This window comes from Salminus brasiliensis, chromosome 22, assembly GCF_030463535.1.
Source record: "Salminus brasiliensis chromosome 22, fSalBra1.hap2, whole genome shotgun sequence".
NCBI classification, from domain to species: Eukaryota; Metazoa; Chordata; class Actinopteri; order Characiformes; family Bryconidae; genus Salminus; species Salminus brasiliensis.
The window spans coordinates 3,863,959-3,880,699 of NC_132899.1; the positions used below are offsets into that span (position 1 = coordinate 3,863,959).

The 16,741-nt window shown below is 43.7% G+C and overlaps 1 protein-coding gene across 2 annotated transcripts in view; it reads left to right on the plus strand.

The window, feature by feature from the left end:
• Positions 1–13,933, plus strand: part of cdc42ep4b (CDC42 effector protein (Rho GTPase binding) 4b) — a 29,714-nt gene extending 15,781 nt beyond the window's left edge. For both annotated transcript variants that reach the window (XM_072667507.1, XM_072667508.1), the window contains exon 3: positions 11,798–13,933. In XM_072667507.1, the coding sequence (XP_072523608.1) occupies positions 12,072–12,980 (909 nt within the window). In that variant the 5' untranslated portion in view covers positions 11,798–12,071 and the 3' untranslated portion in view covers positions 12,981–13,933. The remainder of the gene's footprint in view (positions 1–11,797) is intronic.
• Positions 13,934–16,741: the final 2,808 nt, after the last annotated feature.

The following is a 16,741-nucleotide window of genomic DNA, read 5'->3' on the forward strand; positions in this document are numbered from 1 at the left end:
GAAAGTCTCTGCTTAATTGTTTAGATGTTTGAGATGCACACAGTGGGTTTGGTGTGAAATGCGCCGTTCTAGGGGTAGTGCACTATAGACCCCTGTGGCGCGGCCTAAGCTTCTGGCCTTTGTTTTCCTTCCATTACTTTTACTTTTCTACTTGAAGTGGTTCTGAAACCAGTACTTTTACACTTTTACTGGAGTAAAAAGCTTCAGTTGATACTTCAGCTCCTATAGAAGTCTTTTAAACCCTAGTATCTCCACTTCTACACTTCTACCTGAGGAAGGATTGTCAATCTTTCACACCTTTGCTATATAGTTCCATTCATCACCACTGTACTGAAGAGTCATTAACATAGTGTGTCCTGTATTAGTCTTTAATCAGTGTGAAGTGTGTGTGAGTGTCTGTGTGTGTCTGTGTGTGTAAAGGTGTATTAGGTAGGCAGTGTGAGCTGGTACACTTGCAGCTGTGCACAAATGGGCAAAGTATGGTCCTTATTTGCCTCTTTCCGTCCATCTGTCCATCTTCCTGTCTGTGGCTGTTTTTCTTCAGGCCTCATGATCAGGATAAACCAGATTGTTGGGGGGTGGGGGGGTGGAGCTGGGGGGGTGGCAGATCTGCACTGGGAGAGGAAGGAACAGTAGTAATACAGAAAATGACAGTAAAGTTTCTTCTTATTAAAATAATAGAATTATTATTTCACTAAGTTTGCATAATTGATGCTCTCCAATAATTTCAGCTGGTTTATTGGCTAAGCTAACCTGTTAAACCAGTATAACCCAGTATATGCTGTGTTCTGAGCATGGAAATGTTGGTCTTCTAGCACTACACCAGTTTAAACCAGTACATGTTGTGTTCTGAACAGTGAAATGTTGTTCAACCAGCACTACACCAGTATAAACCAGTATACACCAGTATAACCCAGTATATGCTGTGTTCTGACTGTGGAAATGTTGATCAACCAGCACTACACCAGTATAAACCAGTATACACCAGTATAACCCAGTATATGCTGTGTTCTGACTGTGGAAATGTTGATCAACCAGCACTACACCAGTATAAACCAGTATACACCAGTATAACCCAGTATATGCTGTGTTCTGACTGTGGAAATGTTGATCAACCAGCACTATACCAGTATAAACCAGTATACACCAGTTTAACCCAGTATATGTTGTGTTATGACTGTGGAAATGTTGATCAACCAGCACTACACCAGTATAAACCAGTATACACCAGTATAACCCAGTATATGTTGTGTTCTGACTGTGGAAATGTTGATCAACCAGCACTATACCAGTATAAACCAGTATACACCAGTATAACCCAGTATATGTTGTGTTCTGAACACGTCACCCAGCACCACTCCAACTTAGACCATGCCTTTTTTTTTTTCACCAGGGTAACCCATAATCGTATCTTTAACGTTAGCTAACATTAGCTGAGCTACACTATCTGTCCAAATGTTTGTGGACACGCCTTCCAATGAATACATTCCACTTTTTAAAAGTTGCATCCGATACATTTTGGACGAGTTGTGGATGGTGGGTAGGGTGGTGGTCATCCCACATCCTGACCTCACTAACGTTCTTGTTGCTGAATGCAATCAAATCTTCCCAGCAATACTCCTCCAAAATTTAGTAGAAAGCCCTGTTCTCTGGATAGTAGAAGCCTCGATTTCAGAGGACACAATGAATGAGCAGGTGTCCCAATACTTTTTTTTTTTGTCCATATATTGTAGATATACCAAGTCATTAGCTTTCCTCAAACCTTAGCTAAGCTGCTAATAAGTCTCCGTACCGTCAGTAAAACCTGAAATAGCGAAGTGTAAACTCTTTGGCTTCGTTAATACCGCCATCAAAGCCCATCAGCTCCATAACACATCTCTCATCTTTCATTTTCTATTAGACTTCAGTTCAGACGAGTGTGTGTTTGTTTGTTTGATCCTGGGGGCACAAAATAGCCACGCCTCCACATACCAACGACTGTTATGTAAATTAGCACTGTGTTTGTGAGAGAGTCTCTGATCTGATTGTGAAACCTCAACCTCAGTAAGAAGCTACTGCTGCTGTTCGGTCTGTAACGATTCACAGCATTTAGAGGTACGGTACGATGCCGAGGTGACTGGAGTGAATATTATAAAAATATGCCAATAAAACATGCAACAACAAAATACACTGCCCTGATTGGTCAGAAACATGGCTCTGAATGACCAAAAGGTTGGTTGTGGCTCATTAGAAGGTTTGTCCTGTTTGGTCTGGAAGGTTGGTTGTGGTTGAGCACATGGTGGCCCTTATTGTTCAAAATGGTCAAACATTGGCGCTGATTGGTCAGATGGTTGGTCTTGAACGTTGGGCCTAATTGGTCAGAAAGGCTGCCCTGATTGATCCGTGGGTTGGTCCAGATTGGTCAGAAGGGTCAGAAGGTTGGCCGTGATTGATCAAACTGGTTGCTTGTGATTTGGAGAGATGTTGGCCTTGATTGGTCAGAATGTTAGTTAACCAACACTACACCAGTATACACCAGTATAACCCAGTATATGTTGTGTTCTGAACATGGGAATGTTGGTCATCCTGCACTATACCAGTATAAACCAGTATACACCAGTATAACCCAGTATATGCTGTATTCTGACTGTGGAAATGTTGGTCAACCAGCACAACACCAGTATAAACCAGTACATGTTGTGTTCTGAAGGTTCATCAGAAGGTTTGTCCTGTTTGGTCTGGAAGGTTGGTTGTGGTTGAGCACATGGTGGCCCTTATTATTCAAAATGGTCAAACAGGGGTCCTGATTGGTCAGATGGTTAGTCCTAAACATTGGACCTAATTGATAAGAAAGGCTACCCTGATTGATCTGTGGGTTGGTCCAGATTGGTTATTGGGTTGGCCCTGGTTGGTCAGAAGGGTCAGGAGGATGGCCGTGATTGATCAGACTGGTTGCCTGTGATTTGGAATGATGTTGGCCTTGATTGGTCAGAATGTTGTTCCTCAGTGGTCTGAAACTAAACTGGCACAGATTGATTGGACCCTGACTGATTAGAAGGTTGGTCTTGATTGGTAAGTAGGTTTTCTTAGATTGGTCAGAGGCTTGACTATGAATGACCATTAGCTTGGCTGTGATTGGTCAGTAGGTTGGCTTTGATCATTCAGAAAGATAGCCCAGATTGATTGGAACTTTGGTCCTGACTGATCAGAAGTTTGGCCCTGATTGGTTGGATGGATCAGAAGGTTGGTTCTTGCTGGTCAAAAGGTTGGCCCTGATTGGTCCAGGATCTTATTATGATCCCGCAAAGCAGGTTAGGCATGTTGATGTAAAAGTAAGAAGTGATCCAGTATGATGAGAAATCTAGAAAATGCACGAACTAGGGTTGAAGTTATCTGCAGTATCTGACGTATGCAGAAATGTATACCATATAAAAGTGGTGGTATTTTACCAGATTTCCAACCAGATATTCAGTGAAATTGGATTAAAGGGAATAACTGAAATGTTACAGGAATGATGTGAATAAGTCTGGCCTTACATCAGTCCTGCACAAAAGAATAAAACTACGTCACGCTACCGAATCACCATTATGTAAATAACCTCATGCTAACTGGTGGCTACTAGCTTCCATTCATTGTTGGCTACATTAGCATGCTTGGCCAGGCTATTCCTTTAAAGGGATTGTGTGCTGCGTCTGCCCGGCCCTCACTGCAAAGATGAGTAATCTCAGTCCTACTGGCCTAAATCTCAGAGGATTACTGCAACTCATACTGATATACTGCAACAGTCCAGCAGTATATCTTACTGAGAAACGGTACTGTAGTGAAAGTATGGTACTGTATCCCAATCTAACTCAATTAAAGAGCTGAAACTGTACTATAGTGACAGTATGGTACTGTATCCCAATCTAACTCAATTAAAGAGCTGAAACTGTACTATAGTGACAGTATGGTACTGTATCCCAATCTAACTCAATTAAAGAGCTGAAACTGTACTATAGTAAAAGTATGGTACTGTATCCCAATCTAACTCAATTAAAGAGCTGAAACTGTACTATAGTGAAAGTATGGTACTGTATCCCAATCTAACTCAATTAAAGAGCTGAAACTGTACTATAGTGAAAGTATGGTACTGTAACCTAATCTAGCTCAATTAAAGAGCTGAAACTGTACTATAGTGACAGTATGGTACTGTAACCTAATCTAACTCAATTAAAAGAGCTGAAACTGTACTATAGTGAAAGTATGGTACTGTATCCCAATCTAACTCAATTAAAGAGCTGAAACTGTACTATAGTGAAAGTATGGTACTGTAACCTAATCTAACTCAATTAAAGAGCTGAAACTGTACTATAGTGAAAGTATGGTACTGTAACCTAATCTAACTCAATTAAAGAGCTGAAACTGTACTATAGTGAAAGTATGGTACTGTATCTCAATCTAACTCAATTAAAGAGCTGAAACTGTACTATAGTGAAAGTATGGTACTGTAACCTAATCTAACTCAATTAAAGAGCTGAAACTGTACTATAGTGACAGTATGGTACTGTAACCTAATCTAACTCAATTAAAAGAGCTGAAACTGTACTATAGTGAAAGTATGGTACTGTATCCCAATCTAACTCAATTAAAGAGCTGAAACTGTACTATAGTGAAAGTATGGTACTGTAACCTAATCTAACTCAATTAAAGAGCTGAAACTGTACTATAGTGACAGTATGGTACTGTAACCTAATCTAACTCAATTAAAAGAGCTGAAACTGTACTATAGTGAAAGTATGGTACTGTATCTCAATCTAACTCAATTAAAAGAGCAGAAACTGTACTATAGTGAAAGTATGGTACTGTATCTCAATCTAACTCAATTAAAGAGCTGAAACTGTACTATAGTGAAAGTATGGTACTGTATCCCAATCTAACTCAATTAAAGAGCTGAAACTGTACTATAGTGAAAGTATGGTACTGTATCTCAATCTAACTCAATTAAAGAGCTGAAACTGTACTATAGTGAAAGTATGGTACTGTATCCCAATCTAACTCAATTAAAAGAGAAGCTGTACTATAGTGAAAGTATGGTACTGTATCTCAATCTAACTCAATTAAAAGAGAAGCTGTACTATAGTGAAAGTAGGGGTACCATTTCCTTTACCTTATTATATTAACAGAGCTGAAACTGTACTATAGTAAAGTATAGGTACTGTATTAATATATATTTATTTGCTTAAATACACAGTTATTTATTTTTTTACAAAAACTTAGGCTGAAGTTTGGGCCCTTAACTGATCAGCAGTCCCGCTCTGTTAAACTACAGCTACTAAAGGCGGGCCTGTCCAGAACACTCAACCAATCAACAAGCCTTTAGTATTTTAATAAAGTGACAGTTTCAGTAAGGCTATGTGTGTGTGTGTGTGTAAAGTTTACTATGTATATAATACAATGAATAATGTTTTATTTATATTTGTTATATAGAATATATTTGTTTTATAATATTTGTATGTCTATCTACATGTCTATATATGTCTGTCTGTATAGTTGAGCCGCGGCTGCTCTGTATCTCCTCTCTCTGGATGTCACAGCTGCTGTTTGTTTACAGTGCAGAATTATGGGTAATTGTGTGAATCTGCCAACGGTTTCTTTTCGTTTTATGCAAAGTATATGAGGGGCCATTGTTTGACCTTACAGGATCACTATTCTGTGTGAGGGTGTGTGTGTGTGTGTGTGTGTGTGGGTGTGTGTGTGTGTCTGTCCCAGATAAGTTGATGTTAATCTTTCACGCTGTGCTGGTTTCCGGGTGGTGATGCTGGTCATGTGACGTCGGTCTCTGAAGTCTTTTATCTAAGCAAAGGCGAAGCTGTAGGCAACAGGCAGAAAAGCTGTTTTTGATTGTGTGTGTGTGTGTGTGTGTGTGTGTGTGTGTGTGTGTGTGTCTAACTAGAGTGAATGTACAATGACTTTGTGGATCATATGAACATAATATTGCATAGCCCTATGCTTCCTATGGGGTCATAATGAGCATGTGGATCATATGAACATTATAGAGCATTATAGAGCGCCCCCTACGCTTCCTGTAGTGTATTACACTGTTTTTTAAGTAAAATTGTTTTTTTCTATAATTGACTTTGTAAACTGCTCATGCAGTCTTACTGTGTGGGTTTGAGAGTGAGTGTGTGAGTGTGTGAGTGTGTGAGTGTGTGTGTGTGAGTGTGTGTGTGTGTGTGGATGCAGTGGTGTGTGTGTGTGTGTGTGTGTACAAAGTTCACACACTAAGAGCCATACAGCTGGGAGAGGTTGGAGAGTTAAACACACACACACACACACACACACACACACACACACGTCCTTATGCTCCTCTCCAGCTGTGGTTTGTGTATGTACAGGTGTGTGTGTGTGTGTGTGTGTGTGTGTGTGTGTGTGTGTGTGTGTGTGTGTGTGTGCGCGCATTTGGGCCACAGGCAAAACTGAAACACCCGCAGAAGGAGGAGTCGTCCCTACTCTGAATCAGTGCTTAAATCAGTACTATGTAAGAATTGGTATTTTTGCTACTGCTTTGAGCGCCCCCTCATGGACAGACGGCTGTACACATGCATTTCTGGACAAGCTGAGAGCTCCAGAAGCTTGATCTGAAGGTAGAGCAGCATGTGGGCTGAGGCGGTAGAGTAACACTACAGGGTTTTACACTAATATGACTCTATGGGTTCTGCAGCGTTACACAGCAGCAGTTCTGGAGAGAGGTTCTCCTCCTGCAGCTCCACCACCCAAGCTCCATAGTGCAGTAGCAGCAGCAGCGCTCCGGCCCGGAATGGGAATGACGGAGATGGCATTCTCCTATAATATTACTCTACTGCCTCAGTTCGCATGCTTCTGGAGATCTCAACAAATGCACTTGTACAGCTCTCCATGAGGGGGCGCTGTATTTCCTGCAGTGGTGAAAAGTGAATTACATTCCCCCCAACTGTAGGGGGAGCCGAGGAGCAAAAACGACCAGTTCCCAGGCCTTTAAGATAAACTTTCAACCAAATGAAGGTTTGTAATAAATGTAGTTTCGCTCTATGAAGTACTCCAGTACTGCAGGTGGCGCTATGATGCTTTCATAATGATAATGATATGATCCATGATTTCTATGGTTATTAGTATAGTAATACAAGTGCTGCGAGTGTTGCTGTGGCGACAGAGGAGTTGCTGTGTGATTGAAGCCAGGACCAATCACAGGCTTGGGTTTTTTGGCATGGTGTGTACATTTGTCTGCTATAGTAAAGTAAACTGAGGCCTCAAGAGTCCCTACAGCCTTCCCTTACACCCCTCACTCACACAACAGCCTGTGATGGGTCAGTCCTCTCTTTAAGTCCTGACCACTGACCAGACGCTCTGGCGATCGGTGCAGGTCTAGCTGGTGAGGTCTTGTCTGACTCAGAACCGGGTTGGATTTGGACTCTAATAAGCCTCCAGCTGCAGGCCAGCTCCGTCTGACCGAGGAAAGAGAAATCGGCTATTATTCTCTTTATGAGTTTTCCACTGTCTGGCCTGGAAGCCACTCAGCTGCCTGATAAAGTCATTCGTGCAGCACCTCATGTGTTCCAGCTTTGTTAAGACTGGGCTGTAAATCACAGGGAAACAGCCTGGGAATCAGTTCATCGTCTAATAATTCTTATTTTCGAATCATTTATAATTTACAAGCGATTATCTCAGTTTATTTTAGTCATTTATCCACTGAAACTGTTTTTATTCCACTGAAAAATTTATCTTTACATCCACACTGCATGTCCAAATATTTATGGACACCCCATTCTAATGAATGCATTCAGTTCTAAGCTTTACATTGCATCCTTTGCTCACACAGATGTGCAACTGCACATGCACAAACACACTCACACACGGCTAGATAGAATAGGACTCTCTGGAGGAAATGAACATGAACCTATTGGCACCATGCCAGGCCTAATGCGAGGCGTGGGCTAGTAGAGGGGTATAATAAAGCCCCCCAGCAGCATTGAGCTGTGGAGCAGTGGAAGAGCTGTGCTCTCTGGAATGATGGATGGTGGAGCTCCATCCAGTACTTTTGGGATGAGTTGGGGAGTTGGGGAATACCCTTGATTTTTAAAAGAACTTATGAATGAACTGGTGTCCCAATACTTTTGTCCATATAGTGTGTGTATACTTTGGGATTGGTAAGTAAACTGTTTCGCTGTTCTGCGTCAGTCTGTGTTTTTTTGCACTAGCGTATCTTCATTGTGAGTACGCAAGCCTGGCACTGCCTTCACCCTACACACACACACACACACACACACACACACACACTGTCGCTCTCCCTGCCACTGTCTCGGACTCTCTGTTTAGAGTTGATGTGAAGTTCTTGAACAATAGAAGCCCCTCCAGTCGTGTGGAGCTGATTTCTCTGGGCAGACAGTGAGTCCTCTGACCACAGCGTCCATCTGTTCGTCTCTGGCCTGTTCTGAATGGGCTTCTGTAATGGAGATGTAAATGTGTGTGTGTGTGTGTGTGTGTGTGTGTGTGTGTGTGTGTGTGTGTGTGTGTGTGTGTGTGTGTGTGTGTTAGTCTGAGAGCTGTATCAGGTCCTGTTTAAAATAAAGAAGTATGTTTAATTTTATACATTGGGAGCCCTTACACTGTGAGAGAGAGAGAGAGAGAGAGGGTGAGAGACAGAGAGAGAGACAGGGTGAGAGAGAGCGAGAGGGTGAGAGACAGAGAGAGAGAGAGGGTGAGAGAGAGAGAAAAAGAATGAGATAGAATGAGACAGAAAGTGAGAGAAAGAGAGAGAGAGAGAGAGAGAGAGAGGGTGAGAGACAGACAGAGACAGAGAGAGAGAGAGAAAGAATGAGACAGAAAGTGAGAGAGAGAGTGAGAGTGAGAGAGGGTGAGAGACAGACAGAGAGAGAGGGTGAGAGAGAGAGAGAGAGGGTGAGAGAGAGAGGGTGAGAGAGAGAGAGAAAAAGAATGAGATAGAATGAGACAGACAGTGAGAGAAAGAGAGAGAGAGAGAGAGAGAGAGAGAGAGAGAGAGAGAGGGTGAGAGACAGACAGAGAGAGAGGGTGAGAGAGAGAGAGATAGAATGAGACAAAGTGAGAGAAGGAGAGAGAGAGAGAGAGAGAGAGAGAGAGGGTGAGAGACAGAGAGAGAGAGAGAAAGAATGAGACAGAAAGTGAGAGAAAGAGAGAGAGTGAGAGTGAGAGAGAGGGTGAGAGACAGAGAGAGAGAGAGAGAGAGGGTGAGAGAGAGAGAGGGTGAGAGAGAGAGAGGGTGAGAGAGAGGGTGAGAGACAGAGAGAGAGAGAGAGAGGGTGAGAGAGAGGGTGAGAGACAGAGAGAGAGAGAGGGTGAGAGAGAAAAAGAATGAGATAGAATGAGACAGAAAGTGAGAGAGAGAGAGGGTGAGAGACAGACAGAGACAGAGAGAGAGGGTGAGAGAGAGAGAGATAGAATGAGACAAAGTGAGAGAAGGAGAGAGAGAGACAGAGAGAGACAGACAGAGACAGAGAGAGAGAGAGAGAAAGAATGAGACAGAAAGCGAGAGAAAGAGAGAGAGAGAGAGGGTGAGAGACCGAGACAGAGAGAGAGGGTGAGAGAGAGAGAGAAAGAATGAGAGAATGAGAGAGAGAGAGGGTGAGAGAAGGAGAGAGAGAGGGAGGGTGAGAGACAGAGAGAGAGAGAGAGAGAGAGAGAGAGGGTGAGAGAGAGAAAAAGAATGAGATAGAATGAGACAGAAAGTGAGAGAAAGAGAGAGAGAGAGAGAGAGAGGGTGAGACAGACAGACAGAGAGAGAGGGTGAGAGAGATAGATAGAATGTGAGAGAGAGAGAGAAAGAATGAGAGAATGAGAGAGAGAGAGGGTGAGAGAAGGAGAGAGAGAGGGAGGGTGAGAGACAGAGAGAGAGAGAGAGAGAGAGAGGGTGAGAGAGAGAAAAAGAATGAGATAGAATGAGACAGAAAGTGAGAGAAAGAGAGAGAGGGTGAGACAGACAGACAGAGAGAGAGGGTGAGAGAGATAGATAGAATGAGACAGAAAGTGAGAGAAGGAGAGAGAGAGAGAGAGAGAGAAAGAATGAGATAGAATGAGAGAGAGAGAGGGTGAGAAACAGAGAGAGAGGGTGAGAGAGAGAGAGAGAGAGAAAGAATGAGAGAATGAGACAGAAAGTGAGAGTAAAGAGAGAGAGGGGGGGAGGAGAGAGAAAAAGAATGAGAGAATGAGATAGAGAGTGAGAGAGAGAGAGACTGAAAGTGAGAGAGAGAGAGAGAGAGAAAGAGAGAGAGAGCGGGTAGGAGAGAAGTGATAAAACGAGAGAGAGAGTGAGAGAGAGAAAAAGAATGAGATGGAGAGAGAGAGGGTGAGAGAGGGTGAGAGAGATCTGGCTGCAGACGCTGGCGTCAGTCTGCGCTTCTGATTTAACGATTCAGGAACAAAAGTAAAGTCTTCAGAAAAGCATTCCTCCTTCACCCAACTTCAACAGGAGGAGGATCCAGGAGAACTGGAGAGGACAGGAGGGAAAGAGTCCGTCTGTCTCTCTTTGTCTGTCTCTCTTTACCTCTCTCTCTCTCTCTCTCTCTCTGTCTCTCTCTCTTTACCTCTCTGTCTCTCTCTCTCTGTCTCTCTCTCTTTACCTCTCTGTCTCTCTGTCTCTCTCTACCTCTTTCTCTCTCTCTGTCTCTCTCTCTCTCTGTCTCTCTCTCTCTCTCTCTCTCTCTCTACCTCTTTCTCTCTCTCTCTGTCTCTCTCTCTCTCTACCTCTCTCTCTCTCTCTCTCTCGTTACCCCTCTCTCTCTTATGTAACTTGTTCTGGTCCTGTCCTTTTTTCTGCCTAATTACACCCTCTCATGCTCTTGGCTCTGATTTCCCTCTTTAAAGTCCTGGTGGAGAAAGTTTCCACTGTGGATTTGTGGCTGGAGCTGCAGGCCGTCGGGTTTCGGAATAATTTCAGTGTGTGACTCATCTGGATCACGCATTCCACACCAGTTAATGCCCACCGCCGTAAATCAAGCTCCACTTTTAGAATAAAAGCTTCTCTGAACGAATGACGCAAACACGAGCAATGTTAGATATTTACACTAGATTTAAAGTGATTTTCTAAGATATGCTTTATGGACAAAAGTATTGGGACACCTGCTAATTCACTGTTTCTTCTGAAATCAAGGATATTAAAAGAGCTTTTTGCACGTTAGCGACTTGAACAGGATGATGTTAGTGAAATCAGAATGTTGGATGATCACACCCCCACCTCATCATCCCCAATTCCCCACCTCATCCCAAAAGTACTGAATGGAGCCCCACCACCATCATTCCAGAGAGCACAGCTTAATGCTGCTGAGGGCCTTTATACCCCTCTAGCCCACGCCTGGCATTAGGAGACATGGTGACACAAACAGTTTCATGCTTATCTGCTCCAGAGAGTCCTATTCTATTGGCAGTACTTCTCTACAGGGACTAGGGACTAGACAAGGTGTTTGTGTGCATTTGCACTTCTGTGTCAACAATGGGTGCGACTTACAGTAGCTGAATGCACTCATTAGAAGAGGTGTATATTGGCCCCCCAGCATTGAGCTGTGAAGAACTGTGTTCTCTGGACTGATGCAATCAAATCCTCACAGCAATGCTGCTCCAAAATCTAGTAGAAAACCCTTCTTCTTTAGACAGTGGAGACAGTTACTCCAACAAAAGCAGGATCAGCTCTTTTTAATGCCCTTGATTTTGGAAGAAACGATAAATCAGCAGGTGTCCCAATACTTTTGTCCATATAGTGTTATTTATTTTTAACCATTTTGACCAGATTCCCACATACTTATGGACTGCTGTGTTTCCTGTTACCCTGCAGGTTCTTCTGCGGACACCAGCGATCAGCCACTTGTTCAGACTGATGATGGCTTTGAGGCCCGGACCTGTGGACCGTTTGGTTTCCTGACCACACATCCTGGAAAACTAGTGCACTAAGAGGACTGACCCTCCTATTGGGCAGAGTCTCTGCCTTCAGAGACAGGAAAGCGATAGCGTGTATCTAGAACACCTGCTGGAAAACCCGTGCAACTAACAGAACTGACCCTTCGTTCCTTTTTCCGTTTGTTCTGGACCTGGTCTGGACCGCGTTCACCATGCCCATTCTAAAGCAGCTTGTGTCCGGCTCGTCTCAGTCCAAGCGCCGCTCCCGGGCCGATCTGACGGCAGAGATGATCAGCGCCCCGCTGGGCGATTTCCGCCACACCATGCACATCGGCCGCGGGGGCGATGCATTCGGAGACACTTCCTTCCTGAGCAGCCGGTCCGGAGAGCCTCCTCAGGAACCGCAAACCCAGCAAAGCAGCTCACCCAAGCAGGGCCTGCTGTCTCGCACCTTCAGGAGCAGCAAGCGCTCGCAGTCTGCCAACCGTCCGGACAAGAATGACAGCAAAATCCCACCCTCTAGTGGCTCGCCCGGGTATGTGAAGACCGCCATCTCTCTGCCGTACCTTAACAACGAAGAGGCCACTAAAGGGGGACCCAACCTGCCCAAGAGTGTGTCTTCCAGCCCAGTCAAGAACCCTCCAGAAATTGACCAAAAACCGACCGGAATTGACCCCGAGCTGGACGAGCACAACTTTGGCGTACTGACCGACCTCCCTGTGTCTTTGGCTCCCCCTTGTAGCGGTGGGATGAAGCACGCTGAGTCCATCCTTTCGTTCCACGTGGATTTGGGTCCCTCCATGCTTGGAGATATCCTCAGCGTAATGGACAAGCAGGGATACGATGAGGCTGACTTTGGATTTGAGGAGGATCTCCGGTCACCCACATCCCGTCCTTTCAAAGAGCCCGAAGAGAAGAGAGCGGCGTCTCCGTCGCAACCGGTCAACTTTCATGCCCGAAGCGAACGGCAGCATCCGGAGAGCTGCTCCATGTCCAGCTCAGGATCTGCAGACGAGATACCCAACAATCACCATACGGACAGCGGCGAGAACAGAGCCATGGACGACAGGGACTTCACCTACATGGACGAGGACGAGGACGACGATGAGATCAGGGTGTGAAGGCGGCCGGAAGGCGCTGGAGCGGATTAAGAGGACGCTTGCGATGGGAATTTGAGTTGTATATGAAAACCAGTGGATACTGGACAAGAGACGTCTGAGCCACCTCAGACTGGACAGGTGTTTGACGGTAGAAGGTGGAGGGCAGAAGGAGACTCTAATTGACCTAGTTTCAACCCCTTACCATGGATGTAGTCAGTCAGCCAGGTGTGGAGTGAGGCGAGGTCTCAGAACTCTCTTATAGATGTAGCTTCAGGCATCAGTTGGAGGCTGATGAGTGCAAAAGCAAAGAGGCAAAGATCAGACTAGGGATGGGCGATATTGCAGGAGTACGATGATCACAATACTTTTAACGATACTCATCACAAAAAGTTAGTTCTTCTACATTGGTTTTCTCGCATTAAACATATCGTCAGCCAGGCAGGCAGGTTCTTCAAGGGTTCTTTAGTAAAGCCAGTGGTTCTGTATAGAACCGTGCTAACTCCAAGAACAATTGGGATGCTTAAATGACTTTAGGCCTTTAGGCTCTTAAACTTTTCTTAATAACTGGTTTTATACAGAATAGTTTAAAAAGGGGTTCTGTAAAGCACCGAAATGGGTTCCATTCTGGTTAGAACCCAAAGAATCCCTTTTTAGTACCACATAGAATTTTTTTTGCTTTGGTTTTTCAGTTTTCTTTCTAAGCACACTCTGTTCCATGTAGTACTAACACAGGGCTATTTTACTCGTCAGTATGGTGGAACCCTTTTCTAGGCTTTTTAGGAGGTTCTATATGGAACCCTCTACAGAAGGCTTTCTAACAATTCAGAGCAATCTAACTGTGCCAAGAACCATCCAGTAAGCACTCCAGTAGTTTTTTTTTAATTGCCATAGAGCCACTGCCTTTGGTAAAGAACCTTTGAAGAGCCCTTTATTATTATTATTTTTAATTATAATTAATAAATTAATGATAAATATTGTCATATTGCCAGCCTCTCCTTCAGAAGCCCCCAATCTGGGCTGATTGGCTGCATTAGTGTTAAGGGTGTGAACTGGGGGGGATCGTATTGTTTCACCAAGCTACCGCTTTAAGGACCAGAACTAATGGAGGAGCTAATGCTGCAAATCTCAGTGCCATAGACCTTCTCTACAGGACCTATTCCAGCAATACTGACTGCCCACAGCCCCCCTGTACCGCCTGCAGTGAGTGTGAGTGTGTATGCTGGGATTAGGAGAGGTTTTGAGATTCTGTAAACAAAGTGCTGCAAGTAGACTCAGCACACACACACATTTGCTGACCTCCTGTGACCTCCATCAGGCCGTGTACTGCAAGACGTGGGATCTTAGAAAGTAAAATCATCTTAATCTTCTTAAATATTGAATATCGAGGTCATTCTGTCTACTGAAATGCTTTAATTTCATGGGTTGATCAATTTCTTAGTTTGTTAGTTGATGGTTAAAGCAGGCAAACTGATCGACTGATGGAGTGAAGCACTCAGTAGATAAACTGACCTAAATAGTCTCTTAAATCAAGTGGAAATGGCTCCTATTTCTCTTTTCGAGATGATGATTTCACTTCTTTTATAAAAGTTCACTTGCTGAGATGGTTTTCTGCAGTGTTTGCAGCTGCACATCTCCCTCCTCTGCCTCTCCACACCGTCTGCTGAACGTCTTTCCCGCCGCTGCCTTAAGTCAGACGTTTCCTGTGTTTGACAGAGACTGTCTCAGAGGTTTACTGTTTTTACACAATGTGCTTTTTTTTTTTTACACAGCCATGCCAGAGAGAGTGATCTCAGTCACGTGAGAGGGTTAGGCCCCCTCGTTCTGCTCCAGTTGTGCAAAAAAAGTGACTTCAGCAAGTGAAATCATCTTAAAGAGCCCATAGCCTACTGTATCCTATCCTACCCTTTCCTACCATATTCTACACTAGCCTAGCCTTTCCTACCATAGCCTGCCCTATCCTACCATAGCCTACCGTATCTTACACTATACTACCTTAGCCTGCCCTACCCTATCCTACCATATCCTATTGTATCCTATCATATCTTACCCTGTCCTACCCTATTTTACACTATCCTACCCTATCCTACCCTTTCCTACCATATCCTACACTAGCCTAGCCTTTCCTACCATAGCCTGCCCTATCCTACCATATCCTATCATAGCCTGCCCTACCCTACCATAGCCTGCCCTATCTTACACTATCCTACCCTATCCTATTGTATCCTATCATATCTTACCCTGTCCTAAAATATCCTACCATAGCCTGCCCTACCCTACCATAGTCTGTCCTACCCTGTCCTTTCATTGCCTACATTACACTTGTGTTACATTTCCACCGGTGCTCCACTGATAACGTTTGTGTGGGTTTATGAAACAATCCATAGTTTATTCTGTTGGGCAAAACGCTTTTTCCAGCCTCTTCTTATCCCTAGATAGATAGGCTGTTTTGTCACTGTGCCTTTAAGACTGATATAGCTGTTCTGATTGGATATAGCTGTCCTGTATTGTCACTTGGAGCTGAAACACTCCCAAGAACTGCAATTATGATTAGCGGCGCAAAACTGCTGTAGGCTGAATGGGTGTTGCAAAACTGCAGTAATCTGAATCAGTGGGGCTGAACAGTGGCAGGCTGAATGGGTGGAGCTAAACAGCTGTAGGTTAACTGGGAGGGCCTTAACACTGGCAGGCTGAATGGGTGGAGCTAAACTGCTGAAGTTTGAATGGGATGGCCTTAACAGTGGTAGGCTGAATAGGAGGGGCTGAACAGTGGTAGGTTAAATGGGTGGAGCTAAACTGCTGAAGGTTGAATGGGAGGGGCTGAACAGTGGTAGGCTGAATGGGAGGAGCTAAACTGCTGTAGGCTGAATGGGAGGGGCTAAATGTTGGTAGTCTGAATATGTAGATATGTAAATGAGTTCTTGTGACATCAGAAAAACAGTGATTTTAAAATAGGCTGTTTATACGGATGAGTTTTATATATGGTTGGTATGTTAACGTTTACAGTCTTTATAGTTAAGTGGAAACATTATTAGTTCTAGTATAATATCATTTTAATTCAGGATATGGGCTCTTTAATATTATTTTTAGCTCTTTAATTTCTGTTTTTATTTTATATACAGGAGGACTGCCCAAAGTGTGGCCCACTCCCCTGGCACATTAAGAGAACACAGTTTATATTATATTTTTAATATTATTATTATTTAATCTTTTTGACCATGGACCATCACAGACACTACAAAAACATTTAAAGTCAAATTTTTAAAAAATTCTCATAATGAGAAATATTGGATATATGGAACATTTTTAGGATGATTTCACTCACCTTGATGTCCTTTTTTGCATTGTGTGTCTGTGTGTGTTTGGGGGAGGTATTATTGATTTGAGTATTGAGTATTTGAGTATTGGGGTCATTAAACAGGTGTAAACACTCTAAATACTGGGTTTACAGGTCAGAGATGGTCAGTTACAGCACTCCACAGATGTTTCTACTCAGGCTCTGCCCATAGATGTGTTCCTCCGTAGCTTCCGCAGGTTTTTTTAGTAAGCTACAAGTGCTTTTTCTGTACCTAAGTGCAGATAGCTAAGTAAGCATCATAGCCACACTTGCCACACAGCGGACTACTACTACTGCTTGGCTACAGTTACTTAGTTTGAGCTAATGACTGTTAAATGCGAGATAAATCCAAGTTAAATCTGAGCTGAATCTCTGAAATTCAATCTGCGCCAAGTCAGTTTTGCTAAATCTGAGCTCAGTTGGAGTGGAATCTCTGACAAATCTGAGC